Here is a 15,902-nt window from a genome sequence, read left to right on the forward strand (position 1 = left end):
TATGCCATTTTAGAATATATATGTCTCTGATACTTGAATGCTCATTCTGAACTAATCCAATACTACAAATTAGAGGCTAAGAAGAGAATGCTCTCCGTATGAACAAAAATAATCTTCCTGCAATCCTGGAATATTTAATCAAGCATTTGGAAATTTGCATCTCATAGTTTTGCTTTTAAAAGCAGAAGGGAAGCAGGGTGCTGAAGAGCTAGATGGACCGAGTACAATGGTCGGATCACTTTAGGATTATGATTTACTCTGGTCCATTTGTAGGAATCAGATTAGAATTTGCATTATACCTTTTTTTCTATTTTGTTAAGGAAAAATAAACACTCAAGAATTCACCCTTGATTCAACAATTAATGCCCACTGTTATTTCACCATACTAAGAAAAAACATATATAATATAGCAAGGTCACAACAAACTCAAAGGACAATGGGTTGAGTTCACTAAGAGCAGAAAATCATGAGGTATAAGAAAAGCTACCCACTGAATAAATTTATCATGGTAGCAAAACTGTGTGTCTGTTGCATCATATTATCTTATAAATCCTATAAACTGTAGCAAATATTCTACCTGCATATTTTAAAACAAAGCAAAAAATAATTTTCTTTTAGTTGTGATGCCATTCAGTGTCACAAAAAAGGTTTGCTTTTGCCTGGATTGGATAAACAATAGCCAATAAAGTGTTGTTTAAAAGTTGATGTACAGATCTTTAAAAAGCTGTTTCCCCCTTTTTAAATCTCTTCCTTGATTTTTGTTACCTTTAGAAACTAGGGGTATCAAATATTTCATTTCATCAACTCACATCATTTTACTCCAAGAGATTTCTATAGCCCTGTTTTGTCTAATTCTTTAAAAATCACAAACTACAACACTAATGGAATTAAAATACAACTGTAGAAACTTGGTAAGGCATCACTTTTAAAAAATCAGCACCCAAAGATAGCTGAAAAGGCTTGCATGTATTTGTGTGTGTGTGTGTATGTGTGTGTGTGTTGTTGAGAACCTCAGTTCTAGTTTGAGGTATAGCCTGAGAGAGCTGATAATACCAGCTATTGTTCCCCCCCCTCAAATGACACCAGTTGGTGTCCAAATTTTTGTGAATCTTTTCACTGTCTAGCAAAAGCACTAAATAGTTTTTTAACCTCTCTCCCCAGTTTTCTTCTGAGGTGAAGAAAATAAGGAGGGCTCAGAGTCATGTTCTCTGCTTGGCTTTTGGTTTAAAACCCAAAAAACTTTATGGAAATAATTTTCCTTTACTTAAGACTTGGTTAAGTAAAATGGAGTCTTTTTCTTCCTTTCTTTTTTAAAAAAGAGGTTCTTTATTATCGTGAGAGATTCACCAATGTTCAGTCCCAAGTTTTGTAACAGGCGGCTGAAGTTAATTATTTATCCATAAATTCATATGTGACGCTCTGACACGAAGATACTTATACGTATCTTCATACAAGTTGATTTTGAAGAAATACTAATGCCTTGCCCTACCCTAAGGAAATGGCAAAACAGTTCTGTCTTTTCAGGGAGCTTTGAAATTGAACCTAAGGCACCATTTTCAGCCTTGCTGAGTTCTCAAATTAGAGGAGCCATTTTCCTACTCTTTCTCCCCTGCTGGCAGCTCCACCACCACCATTTTATAAAAGCTGCTTGACTGAAACCAATACAAGGAAATACATCCAGTCTGGTTCTTGAACTTGACAGAAAATTGACAGCCAATTTGAGGCTGTTAACCTGGAGGACTGGGAACTTAGAAGGCTTTGGGTAACAATGAATCTGCAGCCTCTCTCTTGCTCCACCTCCAGCATTGTGCAGGTTATTCTTTCTAATAATAGATTCCTACACAAGCCTTACAGAAGTTGTGTGGGCAAGAAGATTTGAGTTTCTCCTTTTCCTCCCGGAAGAGGAAAAAACAAAGATTGCCTTGGCTCTGGGTGACCACCTAGAAAAATGTAATGTTGTATAATATCAAATTTAAGAGGCACCACACTTTCCATTCAAGTATTCTCTTTACTGCATATGCAGGATATGGTTCCTAGCTGCTTTCCCCAAGTTCTCGCTTCTTCCTGGTTCCATGCTAATGCCTGTGCCATCTCTGACAAAGGACCTCCAAAAATCATTTCTGACTGCCCTTTGAATATCAAAATATTAGGGAGGGAGGTCAAGGAGGGCTAACCGTGCTAGGTGGGTAGCCATTAGGTGTGGTCCTCATGTACCCCTTGTGCAGAAATAAGGTCTGTATAGGACAAGTAAAAACAGATGCCACTTGCAATCATTAGAAAGCTGAATACCATTAATCCCAAGAAAATTGACACCATTCAATAAAATGGAAGCTTCCCTATGTCTCACAGCAAGCCTTTTAGAGTGGGGGTCCCCAACCCCCCCATCTGTGGATTAGCACTGGGCCACAGCATGCCAGAAATCGGGCCACGCAAACAAGCAAAGCCCTATCCGTGGGATGCAGGCAGCACGTGAAACCACACCCTCTCCAGTCTGCAGAAAAATCTCTCTCTACAATATCGGTCCCTGGTGCCCAAAAGGTTGGGGAGAATCTCCGATTTAGAGGAGTGTAACTTCAGGAACCGATTGCTATGGGACATGATGTTATTGGAACAAAAAGAAAAAAGAAACTGTACAGTACAGTGGAAGAACGGAATTAACTTTTCAATCCAGACAACTGTCTTTTCCGAGCTTTGTTGAACATTTGGTATAGTTATGAAATGATCCCAAAACCCAAATGAGTGATTTGAGGAAATGACACCCCTATGTTATGTATTTGAGGCTGGTACCCACTGAACTGTTGTGAATCCAAGACCAACAGTCTGGAGCCTTGGTTTTTTTTTTTTTTTTACTTTTTACAAAGCATTACTTTCTCTAGTTGCAGAGAAACATTGATATCCAGATTTAAGAAGAAACTTCAACAGTCAGAATTCTGAAGCAAATATGAAAATAAATTTTAGCAGCTTGTTTTGGTTTTTTCTTAAATGTGTTGTTCCCATACTTTGGATCATGAATAAAACACTCCATGATTGTTGCTTTACTTAACACTGGCAACTTCAGAGGTGGTTATATAAAGATGTACTGCTATTGTGCTCAAGGGATCCAGCCCAATGCTTGGAACGATATAAACAAATGAAATAACCAAAACAAGGAACCGTGGTCTCAACTTGGAGAAGAACTCTGTTTTGCATTATATATGTGAATATTTTAAACTTCCCTATTTGTTATCTCTTTGCCTTTTATGGAATGTTATTACCAAGGCGAGCAATTATTACAGCACCAGAATTATTGAGATTAGGCTGAAAAAAAAAATGACTTGGAAAAACCAGCCATTAATGAGTTTGTACAGAAGCAGCATAGCTGAGATCCATTCCCTTTTTGGACCTAATGTGGCACAATGCTTCTTAGGTTCATAACTTTGATGGCAAATGTTTTTTCATATATTGCCTCCAACTCACTCTCCCCAGAGATTGTTATGATGAATGGAGTACATCTTATGTGAATTAAACCCAATTCTCTTGCACTTCAGATTTTCCTCTGCTCATCTCCCCTGCACCTTTGTAACAAAATTTACTCCAGATGTCCCTTTAAATATAGGAGCACAGATAATGGTAATCCACTTCACAAGCAGATGTTGTTTGGTCAATGGACAGACACAACTAAATAAGCACCATTGTTTTTATGAAAATAACATGTTCAGTGTCGTAGGCATGTGAACTCACAGCAATGTAAACTACAAAACAAAACAAAACCAAAATAGTGCAGTTCTTATTAAGGAAAATGAAACACGAGATATAAAATATCAGCTGGGTTGCCTGCACCCATCTTTGACACTGAATGGGAAGGCAGAGAGAGGGTGGAAGAGATTGTATTGTTCTTGCAGCTCTAATACTGAGATGTCCTTCTGAACCAAGGTCAATTCTCTTCATGGCTTGATGATTCATTTTTCTAAGGGAGGCAAAGGATGGACCACTGGAAGCAATCATGTCTAGTTCTATTCATAATGTTGACTCCAGGGATGAGTCAAGGATATCATCGTGATGGCTATTGCTGTTGGAGTCACTGTCATAACTCTGCGGACTTGAATAATTAGCTGCCTCCTGCAACCTCATCAGCATGTTCATCTGGTGAAATACAGAAAGGACAAAAATATTACTTGACCACCATGGTCACTTGTCTCTCTGGAGTAAACTGAAGCAGACATGGATTTCATGAACTGTCTCTGGAATCAGCAATTTGGCCTGGGCTTAGAACATACCAGGTCTATCAACAGCCTTCACTGTTGGCTCTGTTCATATCAGTGTGAACCTTTAAATTGGCATTCCTCAGTTTCGTAGGACTTCTACAGCACAAGAAAGTACCACACATTACAGATTAAAACATATTTTATGTGCAATCATTGAGAAAGTTTCCCTAATACTGTTATAGAGGATAAAAGGATCTGGTTTTCTGACTTAGTGGGATTGTCTACATTTCAGCAAAATCCAATCACTATTTTTTTTTGCCATCATAGATGGAGTTGCTCTACCCACATGTCAAAAAAAAATATACCTAACAACTAATTCTTTCCTAGGATAGAATTGGATACATTGACTTGTATTATAATAGGGAGGATAACTATATGGAAAAAATAAACACACATTGGATATCCTGGCTAGCACTGGTTGAATAAACAATGAAAATTCAGTATTATGTCAGATCCACATGGTTTAATGCCACTATGACTTTTCCACTTGCCACATAATGTTATCAATACAGAAGAAACAGTTTGCTGTTCATTTGCAGGGTTTCAAACAGTGCAGCAGTTCCGTGGGAAGCCACAGAAAATTTCAGCAATTTCTGCAATGGCACTGGGTTGTAACATAAAACACTGTCACATATATGGACAGCCTTATTATAGAGACAATGAAGCCATGTTTTGTAACAAATATTCTTTCCTACAAATGTTCAATAGCAGCTGCATTAGGTAATCAATCTCTTTATCCTTAGTTCTAGTCAGCACATTTAATATAACAAAACTTATGCAATTGCCCAGTTCCTAGAGTCTGGATCAGCATTTTTGAAGGATTCAGTTATTATAAATGTAAGTTATTAAAAATATTTGTACTAAAACTTGCTTTAGATCAATAAAGGGAATCTTTTATGAACTTACAACAGTTCATTTCATAGCCATTCAAAGTTACAGCAGACTTATGACCATTTTTTACACTTACAATCATTGCAACATCCCCATGGTCACATGATCAAAATTTGGATGCTTGGCAAGTGATTCATATTTATGACGGCTGCAGTGTCCCGCATTTTGCAACCTTCTGATAAGCAAAGTCAATGGGGAAGCCAGATTCCCCTAACTACTGTGTTACTAACTTAACAACTGCAGTGATTCACTTAAGAACTGTGGCATGAAGGTGGTACAATGGGGCAAAATTATCTTAATAAATGTTTTACTTAGAAATATTGGGCTCAATTGTGGTCGTAAGTCAAGGACTACCTGTGTCAACCCTGGAGCCATCTTTAAGCATTTTCAGGATTGCCACAGCAAGTCTGGATGGAGCTATGGGAAACAGAGGGGTGAGTAGAGATAGTGGGGGATCATGTAGCCAAAATAACATATATTTTTTCTCGGTGGACCAAGGACATTCTCACCAGCACCTGGAGGGAAGTGGATAAAGGACTCCAGGATGGGAGAAGGGGCCTGAATGGGGCATGTGATGTTAAGGGAAAGAACTTTGGACTTTGGATTCAGTGGGGAAAACTCGGGGTTTTCAGATTCGGGTTTTCACCAAATGTGCCGATATAACATGCCTAATAAATCTATTCTTTGAGGAAGCCTTTGGCCTTGGAGTTTTGATTTCATCTGGGCTGTTACTTGGAACCCTGACAACCTGTATAAAACACAGTATACAAAGCCCCACAGTAAGTTCATTTCTATCCAACATAATACTAAATTCCTAGTACAAATCACAAAGCACCGTTATGCCAATTTGGAGTGTACCTTTAGAATATTTTACAAATTAATTTGGAAACATAGCCTTGATACTTCCCAGTGTTTAGTCATTTATCATCTAATGTCCCATATATGAACAATATTGTGCTGAGAATCTCACCAGAGGGTCTCCTTCAGCATCACTTGGTGGAAGCTGTTTGCTGGTTGAACCTTCCCGTGGCATAGAATAACCATCAAACCCAACATCTTCTGGACGCAGTTGCAGCAAAGGAGGCCACTCGTGATGTTGCGGGGTAGCTGCCCATGGATAAGTGTCCATCACCCACTTGGCAGGGTCCTCCCACGGTGCTCTTCTACCGTACAACTGCAAGCAACAGTACAAAGCCATTCTGAATCAAAGGATTTTATATTAAGCTTGTTTTTAGTCACAAATGTATGGCAATGTTCTCATGTTTTTTCCACTCATGGAAGCAATCTTCCGATCTTGTGTTGGTGACAATGGAAGTTTGAACAAATTTCTTAATAAAAGAAAGTAAAAGATGGGAAAGCAGTGGTCCCCCAGAATGTCTACCATGTTCAAAAGGAGCTTGACAATGTGGAGAGAAAACAAATAGAGCAGAGATTGATGTTATTGGTTTTTTAAAAATCTAAACTACTGGACTTTTTTTTTTAAAAAAAAAGTTTGAACAGAAGTATCTGTACTTTTGAATCTGTCTCTTCATTTAAAGAAAAATGCAGAAAGCAGTGCTGTATACCTACTTTATACCTCAACTCCTGAATGAGAGCTGGGACATAAATCTGATAAATGAATGAATGAATACCATACACGCAAAAATTGAAGTAAAATACATTCGAGACAGAAGAACAAATTGGCATTTTAGATCTAAGCCAGAAATGATTTTTAAAAAACCACACACCTCACCATACAGAAAAAATAATATTCTGCTAAAAGATACAAATACATGTGACCAATGATGCCTATGACATGAGTTATACTCAATATTCAGGGAGGAAGATTCTCTTCTCCTACCCATATTCTTAGCAAAATGTACATTCTACTCTGACAGCACAACAAAGGCTTTGTGAGCAAATATGCCCACTAGGTGTCACCATATCTTCCAAAACCAAATCATAAATTAGGGGAAGCCACACAACTTTTGAAGAATGCTTCTTGGGTATTCAGCAATTACTGCAGGAGAGTGGGTGGAAGAAAATGTAAATACTGCCTCTCCCAACTTGATGTCTTCTAGCTCTGTTGAACTTCAGGTCCCATTACCTCCAGAAAATGAGACCAGAGTTCAGCTTTGCTGATTGGGTCATCTTGCAACACATCTGGAGAACAACAGCTAACAGCTGAATTAAGGTAGACAACTCTAAACAGTTGCCTTCCTCAACTCTTCCTCTTTTTATTCCCTTTCCTCTGTAATTATAAGCAAGATGGACATTACATAATATTCATCTTTCTAAGTTGTGGAAAATTTGGGGCTCAAGAGCTACGGCGAATATTTTAAATTAAAAAAAAAGTTTTTTTAACAATGTTCTTTATTCCAAAGGCAAAGGTGAACCTGGTAAGTCAAGACATACTAGCATTCAAATCCAATTTTTATGGCTCGTGCAGGACTGTGCAAAGCTTCAAAGGGGCCATTTCCCTCAGGCAAGGCACCTGGAAAGCTTGCCTTTGATGCTGTTTCCTGCATGAAGCAGCGCAGCCCATCCACCCACCCAATTCCTACAGCAAAGCAAAATGGTCTTGCGGCTTGGCTTCCCCTCATTTCATAGGCCTCCTTCAGCGCTTCCAATAATTGGAAACTTCTATTCGTGCACAGGAAGCTTGGAGAGCATATAAAGTGGCATGGCCTGGGATGGCCAGTGGTTTAAAATGCTGCTTCCTTCATTTTTTTACCCGGTGATATTTATCTTAAATTTATCTTCCCTTCAACCCTGGGGAGGGTGGGGGAGGGAGTTTCTGGAAATGATTTTTGCTGCTCTGGATGTTGCCAAACTCACTTCTGGGTGACCAGGTGGTTATTCTTGTTACAAATAGCAATGAAAGGAGTGGTAGACAGCGGGACCAAATGCCTCTAATTCAGTCTCAGGTATAAGGAATGTTCAGGAGGAATTTCTGGTGCGGCTCTACCTAATCCAATACGTAATTTAATTGGGACTTTTACTCCCTGAATGTAGGTTAGGAATTCCAGGATCTTCAACATGGCTGGAACATACTAACTAAGAAATAGAGCATTGGTGGGTTGCTCCAGAGTCGAAGTAAAACTGAGGAGTTTAGTCTCACTGTATATTTTGAGTAAATCCTTCTCTCTCAGTTCAAGCTATCCACAATGTTGTTACTGTGGGGATAAAACCACTGGAAACATTTCTAGCTTGAGGCTATTTCACATATTGCTAAGAAGTGAAAGTGGCTTTGAACAGCAAAAACTCAGTAGTTCATCTTGCCTCCCTGTAAGGTAAATTTATATTCTTGAAGACAAATGTTTGATACATTCACAGTTTATATTGTTTGGCATGCAATAAACCGACCTGTTGAACAACCTGTTTAATATACTCAGAGACAGATGGACAAGCATTAGGCATATCAAAATTATTGCTATGTTACATATGTAATAGATATTCATGCAAATATTGAAATTAAACTCAAATATTTACAGACTTTTACAGTTTAAAAATAGAGAAAGGCATTATTTCCTGCTCAATTTCTCTATAATCAGAATAATATATAGCTTATTAATGTGCAAATCACTATTTAATATGTCAAGAACTGGTTTCTGAATCATGGTAAATTAAAATTAAAATTTTCTCTTGACCCATCTCTTCCCATTACTAGTTTTCTGTCTTACAATTGCAAGGTGGTAAATTATATCAATGTATTAGAAATATACATTGTACATGTGCATGAATATTTACATTAGATGGCTATATAGAGAATTGTAACTATTTACAGCTAAAATGATATGGTATAGTTTTTTTCTTTTGTAAACATTTTCTATGTATTTTGGTTTCAGAATAAGTTTATTTAAAATTGAATATGGCAAAATGGGGGAGAGGTAACAGCCCTTTTCAGGAGCTGGCGAATAACCAAGGTGGAGCCCAAGTCAAATGTTTATTTAACTTTCCAATTTTGCGTTTTCAGAAAAACTCATACTGGAGCAGTGGGGGTTATTACAATGGTCTGTTCATGGTTCAAAATTCCCAGTGACAAAGACTATGCTATATTCTTTCAATGTGCCCAAGGAGTCACCGATTGGCCAGAAAAAGGGGCAGGTCCTATTCTTCATTTCAAAGTCATAAAATGTGTTTATATGCATTAAAAACCCTTGAGAGAAAGAGAGAATGGCCAAATGGAAATGAATGCCAAATGTAATATTTCTTCATTTGATAAGTGATAAAATCCCTGTAGCTTACAAAGATCAAGCTTTTTGCATCAGGATTAAAATCCTGTTGTTGATACTACTTGACCTCAACAAAACAATTATTTACATTTGGAAAGAGAAGTCTGCACTAGGGCTTTTTTTTTAAAAAAAACCTTCAGTTTCCCTGGGCATGGCTCCCTGTGTTGATGCAGCTTAAATGCCTTCAGTGGACTAGTTTTATATGTCTATCCTTATATGTCTATCCTACCATACTAACAATACTCAAGTTTGGAGAATATTAGTTAGACACTATCTAATCAAGGATTCCTAGCTGATTTGTTCCAAATGCCTGCATCCCCTTTCATATAGCAGAGAATATATGCCCTCATGAATGATCACCATTCCATCTACCTGAAGAGGAAGGCATCAGCTTGCTTAGAAATGCAGGAGTCCAAATTGACATTCCAGGAGAACAGCCCTTTAAAAGGGAAATACCTTCTTAAAATGGGATAATGAAAACTGAGAATAGTTATAACACTCTCTAAGCAGTTTACAAAGTCAACGTATTCCCTCTAGCAATGCGGGTCCTCATTTTACCAACCTTGGAAGAATGGAAAGCTAAGTCAACCTTGAGCCAGTCAAGACTAACTCCTGGCTGCGGGCAGAGTTAGCCTGCAGTACTGCATACTAACCATTACGCCACCAGGCATAGTAGTTAAATAAGTGAATAAATACGTGAATAAATGGATGGATGGATGGATGAAGGTGGGTAGGTAGATAGATAGATAGATAGATAGATAGATAGATAGATAGATAGATAGATAGATAGATAGATAGATAGATAGATTGATTTGAGTCTCAGAGAAGTTAAACAGGACTGATATTTTCAATTCCATTTGGGAGAAGAAAGGGAGATGATAGCAATCCTTTAAAAAAACAAAAATTGGGGTGATTCTTACCATTTTGCCAAGTTTAAAAGGAGAAATCAGTGCCTTAAGCATCAGAAATAAAATTTTCCCCTTAACGCTAAACAAAACATGGGAAAAAGTAGATCCAAAAATGTTGGCTTTGTTGCCTCTTGGGACTTTTGTGGCTGTTTCAGAAAGGGCACAAAATAAAGTGAGGTCCCATGCCTGTTATCCAGGAATTTCAGGATTTTGCAAGGTCCTATCTGACCACTAACACCCTGCGTTTATGCACCTGAGTTGTATTTGTCATATTTATAGCTCTAGCTTTGTAAACTATGCTTACCTGTAGCCCTTCTCTGACAGCTTCAAGAAGATAGGGAACAATGGAGTAGTTCCATAGGTCAGTAAACCAAACCCTTGACCCATCCACATCTAGGGGGCAAGAGAGAAACAGGCGTGGACCTGTGAAAATGAAGAAAAATGTAAAATTGATTATTTTCAGTAAGGAGGAACCAATGCATTTATTTTAACCATAACATTATACAATGAACAAGAGAAATAAAAAGGCATATAAGGAAAATTTAATTTTTCTTTATTTTCTTTAATTTCTCACCGATAGTAACATCTGAAGAACTGTGAGCTTCCAAGAACTTGTTGAGATGTTGCCAAACCTTGGGAATCCAGTCTACAATCTTAATTAATTCTCCATTTCTCATCCGACCTCCAATTTCTGTTTCAATGAGTTTTCTTCTCAAGAATCGGGCAAGAAAGCCCTTGACTGGCTCAGTGTGATTGGCACATAGTACCCATCTAAAGTTGTGGTGCAGCTGAAGGTTAGGTGTTGAGGAAGTTGCTTGGTTCATTGTTCCAATGATGTAAGGGCTGTAGGGAAAAAAGTTAGCCAGCATTTACTTTTAGAAAAACTTTTTAAAAATTTACATTGTCATCTCATGTGCTTTTTTGCTTCCTACTCATAACATGTGAATAGATTCTACCCCAGAGTTATTGTGATGCTCCTCCATACTAGCTGAATTTCTGAAATGCTTTAGAATATTTCATTTACTTTTCAGGGAGAGGGGCAGTTAAATGTTTGAAAAACATTTTAAAAATAGTGAGAGAAAAAATAAAACATACAGATTTAAAAGAGGGGGATTTCTGGAAAGGAAAGTGGTCCCAAAAAACTGAGAACTGAAAGCATGAAGCAATTTTCTTGTTAAGTGCAGGAAATCAGGAGTCAAGTCAGTTCAAATGAGTTCAGGTTTATTGCTTGCTAACACTTTCTACAAGAATCTGAACTACTAACTGTCAAAGCAAATTGACAGTAGATAAAGAATCAGTGGAATTCAAAGTGCGCTGGACTTAGATCTCTTGAAGGCATGAAGGGACTTGAGACTGGTGACATGTTTGACCCTTGGACTCAGCCTGGTCATTTACTATACTTCCCTAACCTACTGCCCTTTGGATGTCCTGAATTCTGCTCATGGTAGAATTCAGAATCTACCTGAAAGGTACAGTACTTCGTGAAGGGTATAGAGCAGGGGATAGACAACCAACTATCTTATATATTTTCAAATTACTCCAGCCATTCTGCACTATAAATAAAAAAGGCTAGCTTTTTAAAAAGAAAAGACAGACATTGGCAGAACTCTGCAGAAAAAGGCTGGTAAAGACTAGTATTTTCCATCTCTCTCAAAGCTTCTGTTAATATTGAATCTTTAAAAAGCTCGAGAAATTTCTATAATCAAAGCATGGGAATATTTGTTTTAGGGATCTCCTAGTTTTGTAGACCCAGATAAAATGAAAAGCCAGGAATCTGCTCTAGATGGTTTTTTAAAATTTCTGTTTGCTGGGTGGTCATGTCCTTTATGTCTATCGGTTATAGAATGTAGCATTTAATTTCAGCTTTAAATCAAATCTCAGGATATATTCATGAAAATATAATTTCTCTTTAGAATTTCTTGTGATCTGTAATAATAATCTGAAAGGGAGTTGATTTATTTTATGTTGTTAATTTTTAAACATTAACTAACTAATAATTAACATTTCTTTAAACAAAAACGTATGAGTTTTAGCAACACACACAAACTATATTGCTATTAAACAATTCATGTACTAATTTGAATGAATCTTGAGTTAAACCTTTGGTTGCAGGATTTATAATAGTATTTGTTTTAACTGATTTAGATATTCAGATAGAAATGCATGCTCACTTAAGAGAAATGCTTACTTCTGAGTTGAACCAAAAGCAATAATATTTAACTAAGTTTTATTTAAAGAAACGATATTCTGTTTGTGGGCACCGAAATCAGTTAAATGAACATTCACAGAATATGTTTGTTGGTAGAAAAACAGACTTTCCACCATGAAAAGGTAAAACAATGACGGTTACCATTTGTGGTACTTGCAGTTCAAAAGCCCATTAAAGATTTCTCCTAGAGAGCTGACATGATGTAAATTGTCCAAGATGATTACAAGAGGCATCTCCACGGCATTATTTTCACTGCTGCATTGGTCTGCAAGGTTGGAGAGGTATTGCCGGAGTTCCTGTAAAAAGAAAAACCAATGTAGTAGTGGGGAAAAACACCTGGCTTGCAGTTATGATTTGGAGATCTTGGGAGGTGTTATGAAGACTGTTTGGTTCAATTCTAAAAAGTTCCTTGGAAAAATACAGCAGTAACCACGCCGCAACTTAGTTCTTTAAAAAACTTACTTTGAATAAACTCTGCAGATGAATTATTCAGGCAAGCTGGTTATCTTGCCTGAGATAACTATGTACTTTTGCTTAATCCTCAAAATAGTGATTCTCAAAGCATGTAATTGCTTCTCTATATGTTGCGAGGTCTACCTTGATCTCATATCTGAATAGGAGGTAGTATCTAAAGTAGGAGTAGAACAGAGCCTATGAAAAGTAGTAATTATGAAAATCTGGCATTATATGCCCAGATAATGAAGAAGACAGAAAAGAAGTAGCACTAACAGGCTGGGAATTCCTAAAGGATTAAGACACCAGTTAAGACACTTCACTTCCAGGAATGCCATTGTATAGGTGGATTTTGTAGAGTATTAGTACAAATTATCATTACAGGAGACAGAAGAGGAAATCCAAAAAGGCATTAATTAGTAACCAAATACCACTTCTCATTATGTAGAAGGATCCCTCTTCTCAGTCTCTAAGGCATATCATAAATCATATCAAATCTACTATTCAAGCAAAGTGCCTAATACAGTATATCTCCAATCTTGGTAAGGTATAAGAACACATGTCTTATGAAATGTTTGCTCTGGAAGATAAATTATTTGTGAACAGAAACAATATTCACAAACAAAGGCAAATTCAAGTGTCCCAAGATAGTGTTTCTGGATCCCACCTGGGTCAGTCAACAGGACCAGAGTTTTAGTCTTCCAAGCTTTCATGCCCATGGTCTAGCATGAGTCCAAAAGCTCAGAAGAGTAAAACTCTGGTTCCTATGTTCAACACAGATAGGATCCAGAAACAATATTTTCCCCAATTGAGTATCTGTAATACTCACCTTACTGGATTTGTGATCCACATTAAAGGTTGCAATAGCACCATCAGCCAGCTCCCTGCCCTCTCTAAGCACCATATATTCAGACAGGCGATTGGCTAAGTATGTCTTTCCAGTGCCGCTTGGACCAGATAAAATGATTCTCCGATGTTCTATCAAGAGTGACACGTAACGTTGTAGAATTGGCTTTGGGATTAGAGACTCAAACACCAGACCATCCAAACTATTCTCTACAATACCTGTAATATTAGAAAAAACACAATTTAAACCTTTTTCTTGCTTTTATTATGTCACTTGCACAGGGGAGAAATGGTACTATTTCATATATAATATCTTTGAACTTTGCCATTCTCAAGCTCTTTAATTTTCAATTTTTATTAAATAGAATGAGGAGGATTATGCAGTACAATAGAGTTCAGTGGAATAGATCCTAATCAGTTATCAACATTTTATAATTAAGAACTTCAAAAATCTATCATCATGTAAGCTAGTGAATTAAAAACATGCCATACATGCAGGGGTGGGATTCTCCTGGTTCAGACCGGTTTGGGTGAACCCTAGCTCCAATGATCAGCTGTTTCCAAACCAGGTTACTTCCAAATCAGGTTACTTCCCCAAAGTAACGTCAAAGGTAAGTAATTTTGAAAGGCGTGTGTGCACACACAAAGGGCGTGATTAGCGAACTGGTTGTTACACTGGCAGCATCCTACCACTGCATACATGGTTTTTCAAAAGGAAAATAAAATTTAAAAATTCTAGTTCTGACTAATGAAATGAGTAGTACATTTCTGTTGTCGAAGTCAAGCTTTCCACAGTTTTTAATCTGACTCCTCCAGCAGACGTGATCCATACCTGACCCCTCACAAGATCCATCACAAGACCCTCACCTGAACATGACCCTCCCATCACAGGACCTACTGACCACTTGAAGCCCTTAAAAGCAAAAGAACACCAACACTGACATTCCCTAAATTCCACTGTAGATGTTACCTAGCCTGGTAACAACCCCAAGCTCGGAGAATGAATCTCCACTCTTATCCTACACCGAGCTATTAGAACAATTAATCAGTGGAACAAGTTGCCTTCAGAAGTTGTGGGTGCTCCAACACTGCAAGTTTTTAAGAGATTGGACAACCATTTGTCTGAGTTTCCTGCTTGAGTAGGATGTTGGTCTAGAAGTCCTTCTGTTATTCTGTTACCATGTAAATGCTGTGAGAAGTACATAAAAATGAATCAACAGACTTTTGATAATCTGATCCACAGGATGCTTTCTTAGGGAAAATACTGCAGTATGGACCCCTCTACTCCAAAACCACGTTTAGGAGAAAAGGAGACATATCCAATTAGTGAATACAGCTTATATAGGTTTATCAAATCACATGGTTACATAACACTTCCTGTTTCCCATATATGGACATTATACAACGTTTTCATAAGAAAGTTCCAACCTTTCATAGAAAACTCCCAACATTCTCATTATAGTCAGATTTCCTGTTATTCCAATTCCAGAAGATTATAAGAAAACCATTAATAACTCTTAATGTGACGTCTAATGTCAGAGTGCCCCAGCACATACTTCTAACTTTTGCCAAGTACATAGTTTTGCAATTTTGTATAATTTCTAGCAGAAAACACATTACATAAATGTTCTGAGCTTCAAAAGTTCAGACTGCGAACATAAAATGGCTTCAGTTTGGCTCTTTATATTCTCATGTGTAATAACCAAATTTTCACCTGTAACAATGCAAAACTGTATTACAAAGCTTTCTGTAGCACTTTCCAGTTTAGGGCAGGCGAGGGCTGAAGAAAGGAAAAATATCTTCCTTTCACAGATGAACTTTCAAAGTTCTGTCATATATTCACTCTCTATCCTAATCTGTGCATATATAATATAATCCCAGTTCTTGATCTTAAGCTTCAAATGCCATTAAGTTAGGTTTTGTTGGATTGCAAATGTGGGTCCTAAGCTCTATTGCATTTGTTTACTTCTCTTGAAATAAAAGAATATTTCAATGATAAACAAATGATACAGGTCAACAAAACACTACATAAAAAGGACAGATCCTTTCTTTTTAATAAGTGGAAACATTTTGTGAAATATCCACTTTATTTACACAGGTGGTTCTTGTTATTTGTGGCTTTATAACCACAGATAAC

General features: G+C 37.3%; 1 protein-coding gene across 3 annotated transcripts in view; it reads right to left on the minus strand.

The window, feature by feature from the left end:
• Positions 1 to 971: 971 nt before the first annotated feature.
• The window catches only part of NAV2 (neuron navigator 2), a 313,572-nt gene continuing 298,641 nt past the window's right edge, over positions 972 to 15,902 (minus strand). For all 3 annotated transcript variants that reach the window (XM_087921262.1, XM_026706454.2, XM_087921261.1), the window contains 6 exons: positions 13,749 to 13,984; positions 12,608 to 12,762; positions 10,832 to 11,100; positions 10,562 to 10,680; positions 6,106 to 6,309; positions 972 to 4,122 (listed from right to left, as the gene is read on the minus strand). In XM_087921262.1, coding sequence (XP_087777388.1) covers positions 3,997 to 4,122; positions 6,106 to 6,309; positions 10,562 to 10,680; positions 10,832 to 11,100; positions 12,608 to 12,762; positions 13,749 to 13,984 — 1,109 coding nt within the window. In that variant the 3' untranslated portion in view covers positions 972 to 3,996. The remainder of the gene's footprint in view (positions 4,123 to 6,105; positions 6,310 to 10,561; positions 10,681 to 10,831; positions 11,101 to 12,607; positions 12,763 to 13,748; positions 13,985 to 15,902) is intronic.

The sequence above is a fragment of the Pseudonaja textilis genome, chromosome 1 (assembly GCF_049901715.1).
Source record: "Pseudonaja textilis isolate UNSWEBS1 chromosome 1, rPseTex1.2, whole genome shotgun sequence".
NCBI classification, from domain to species: Eukaryota; Metazoa; Chordata; class Lepidosauria; order Squamata; family Elapidae; genus Pseudonaja; species Pseudonaja textilis.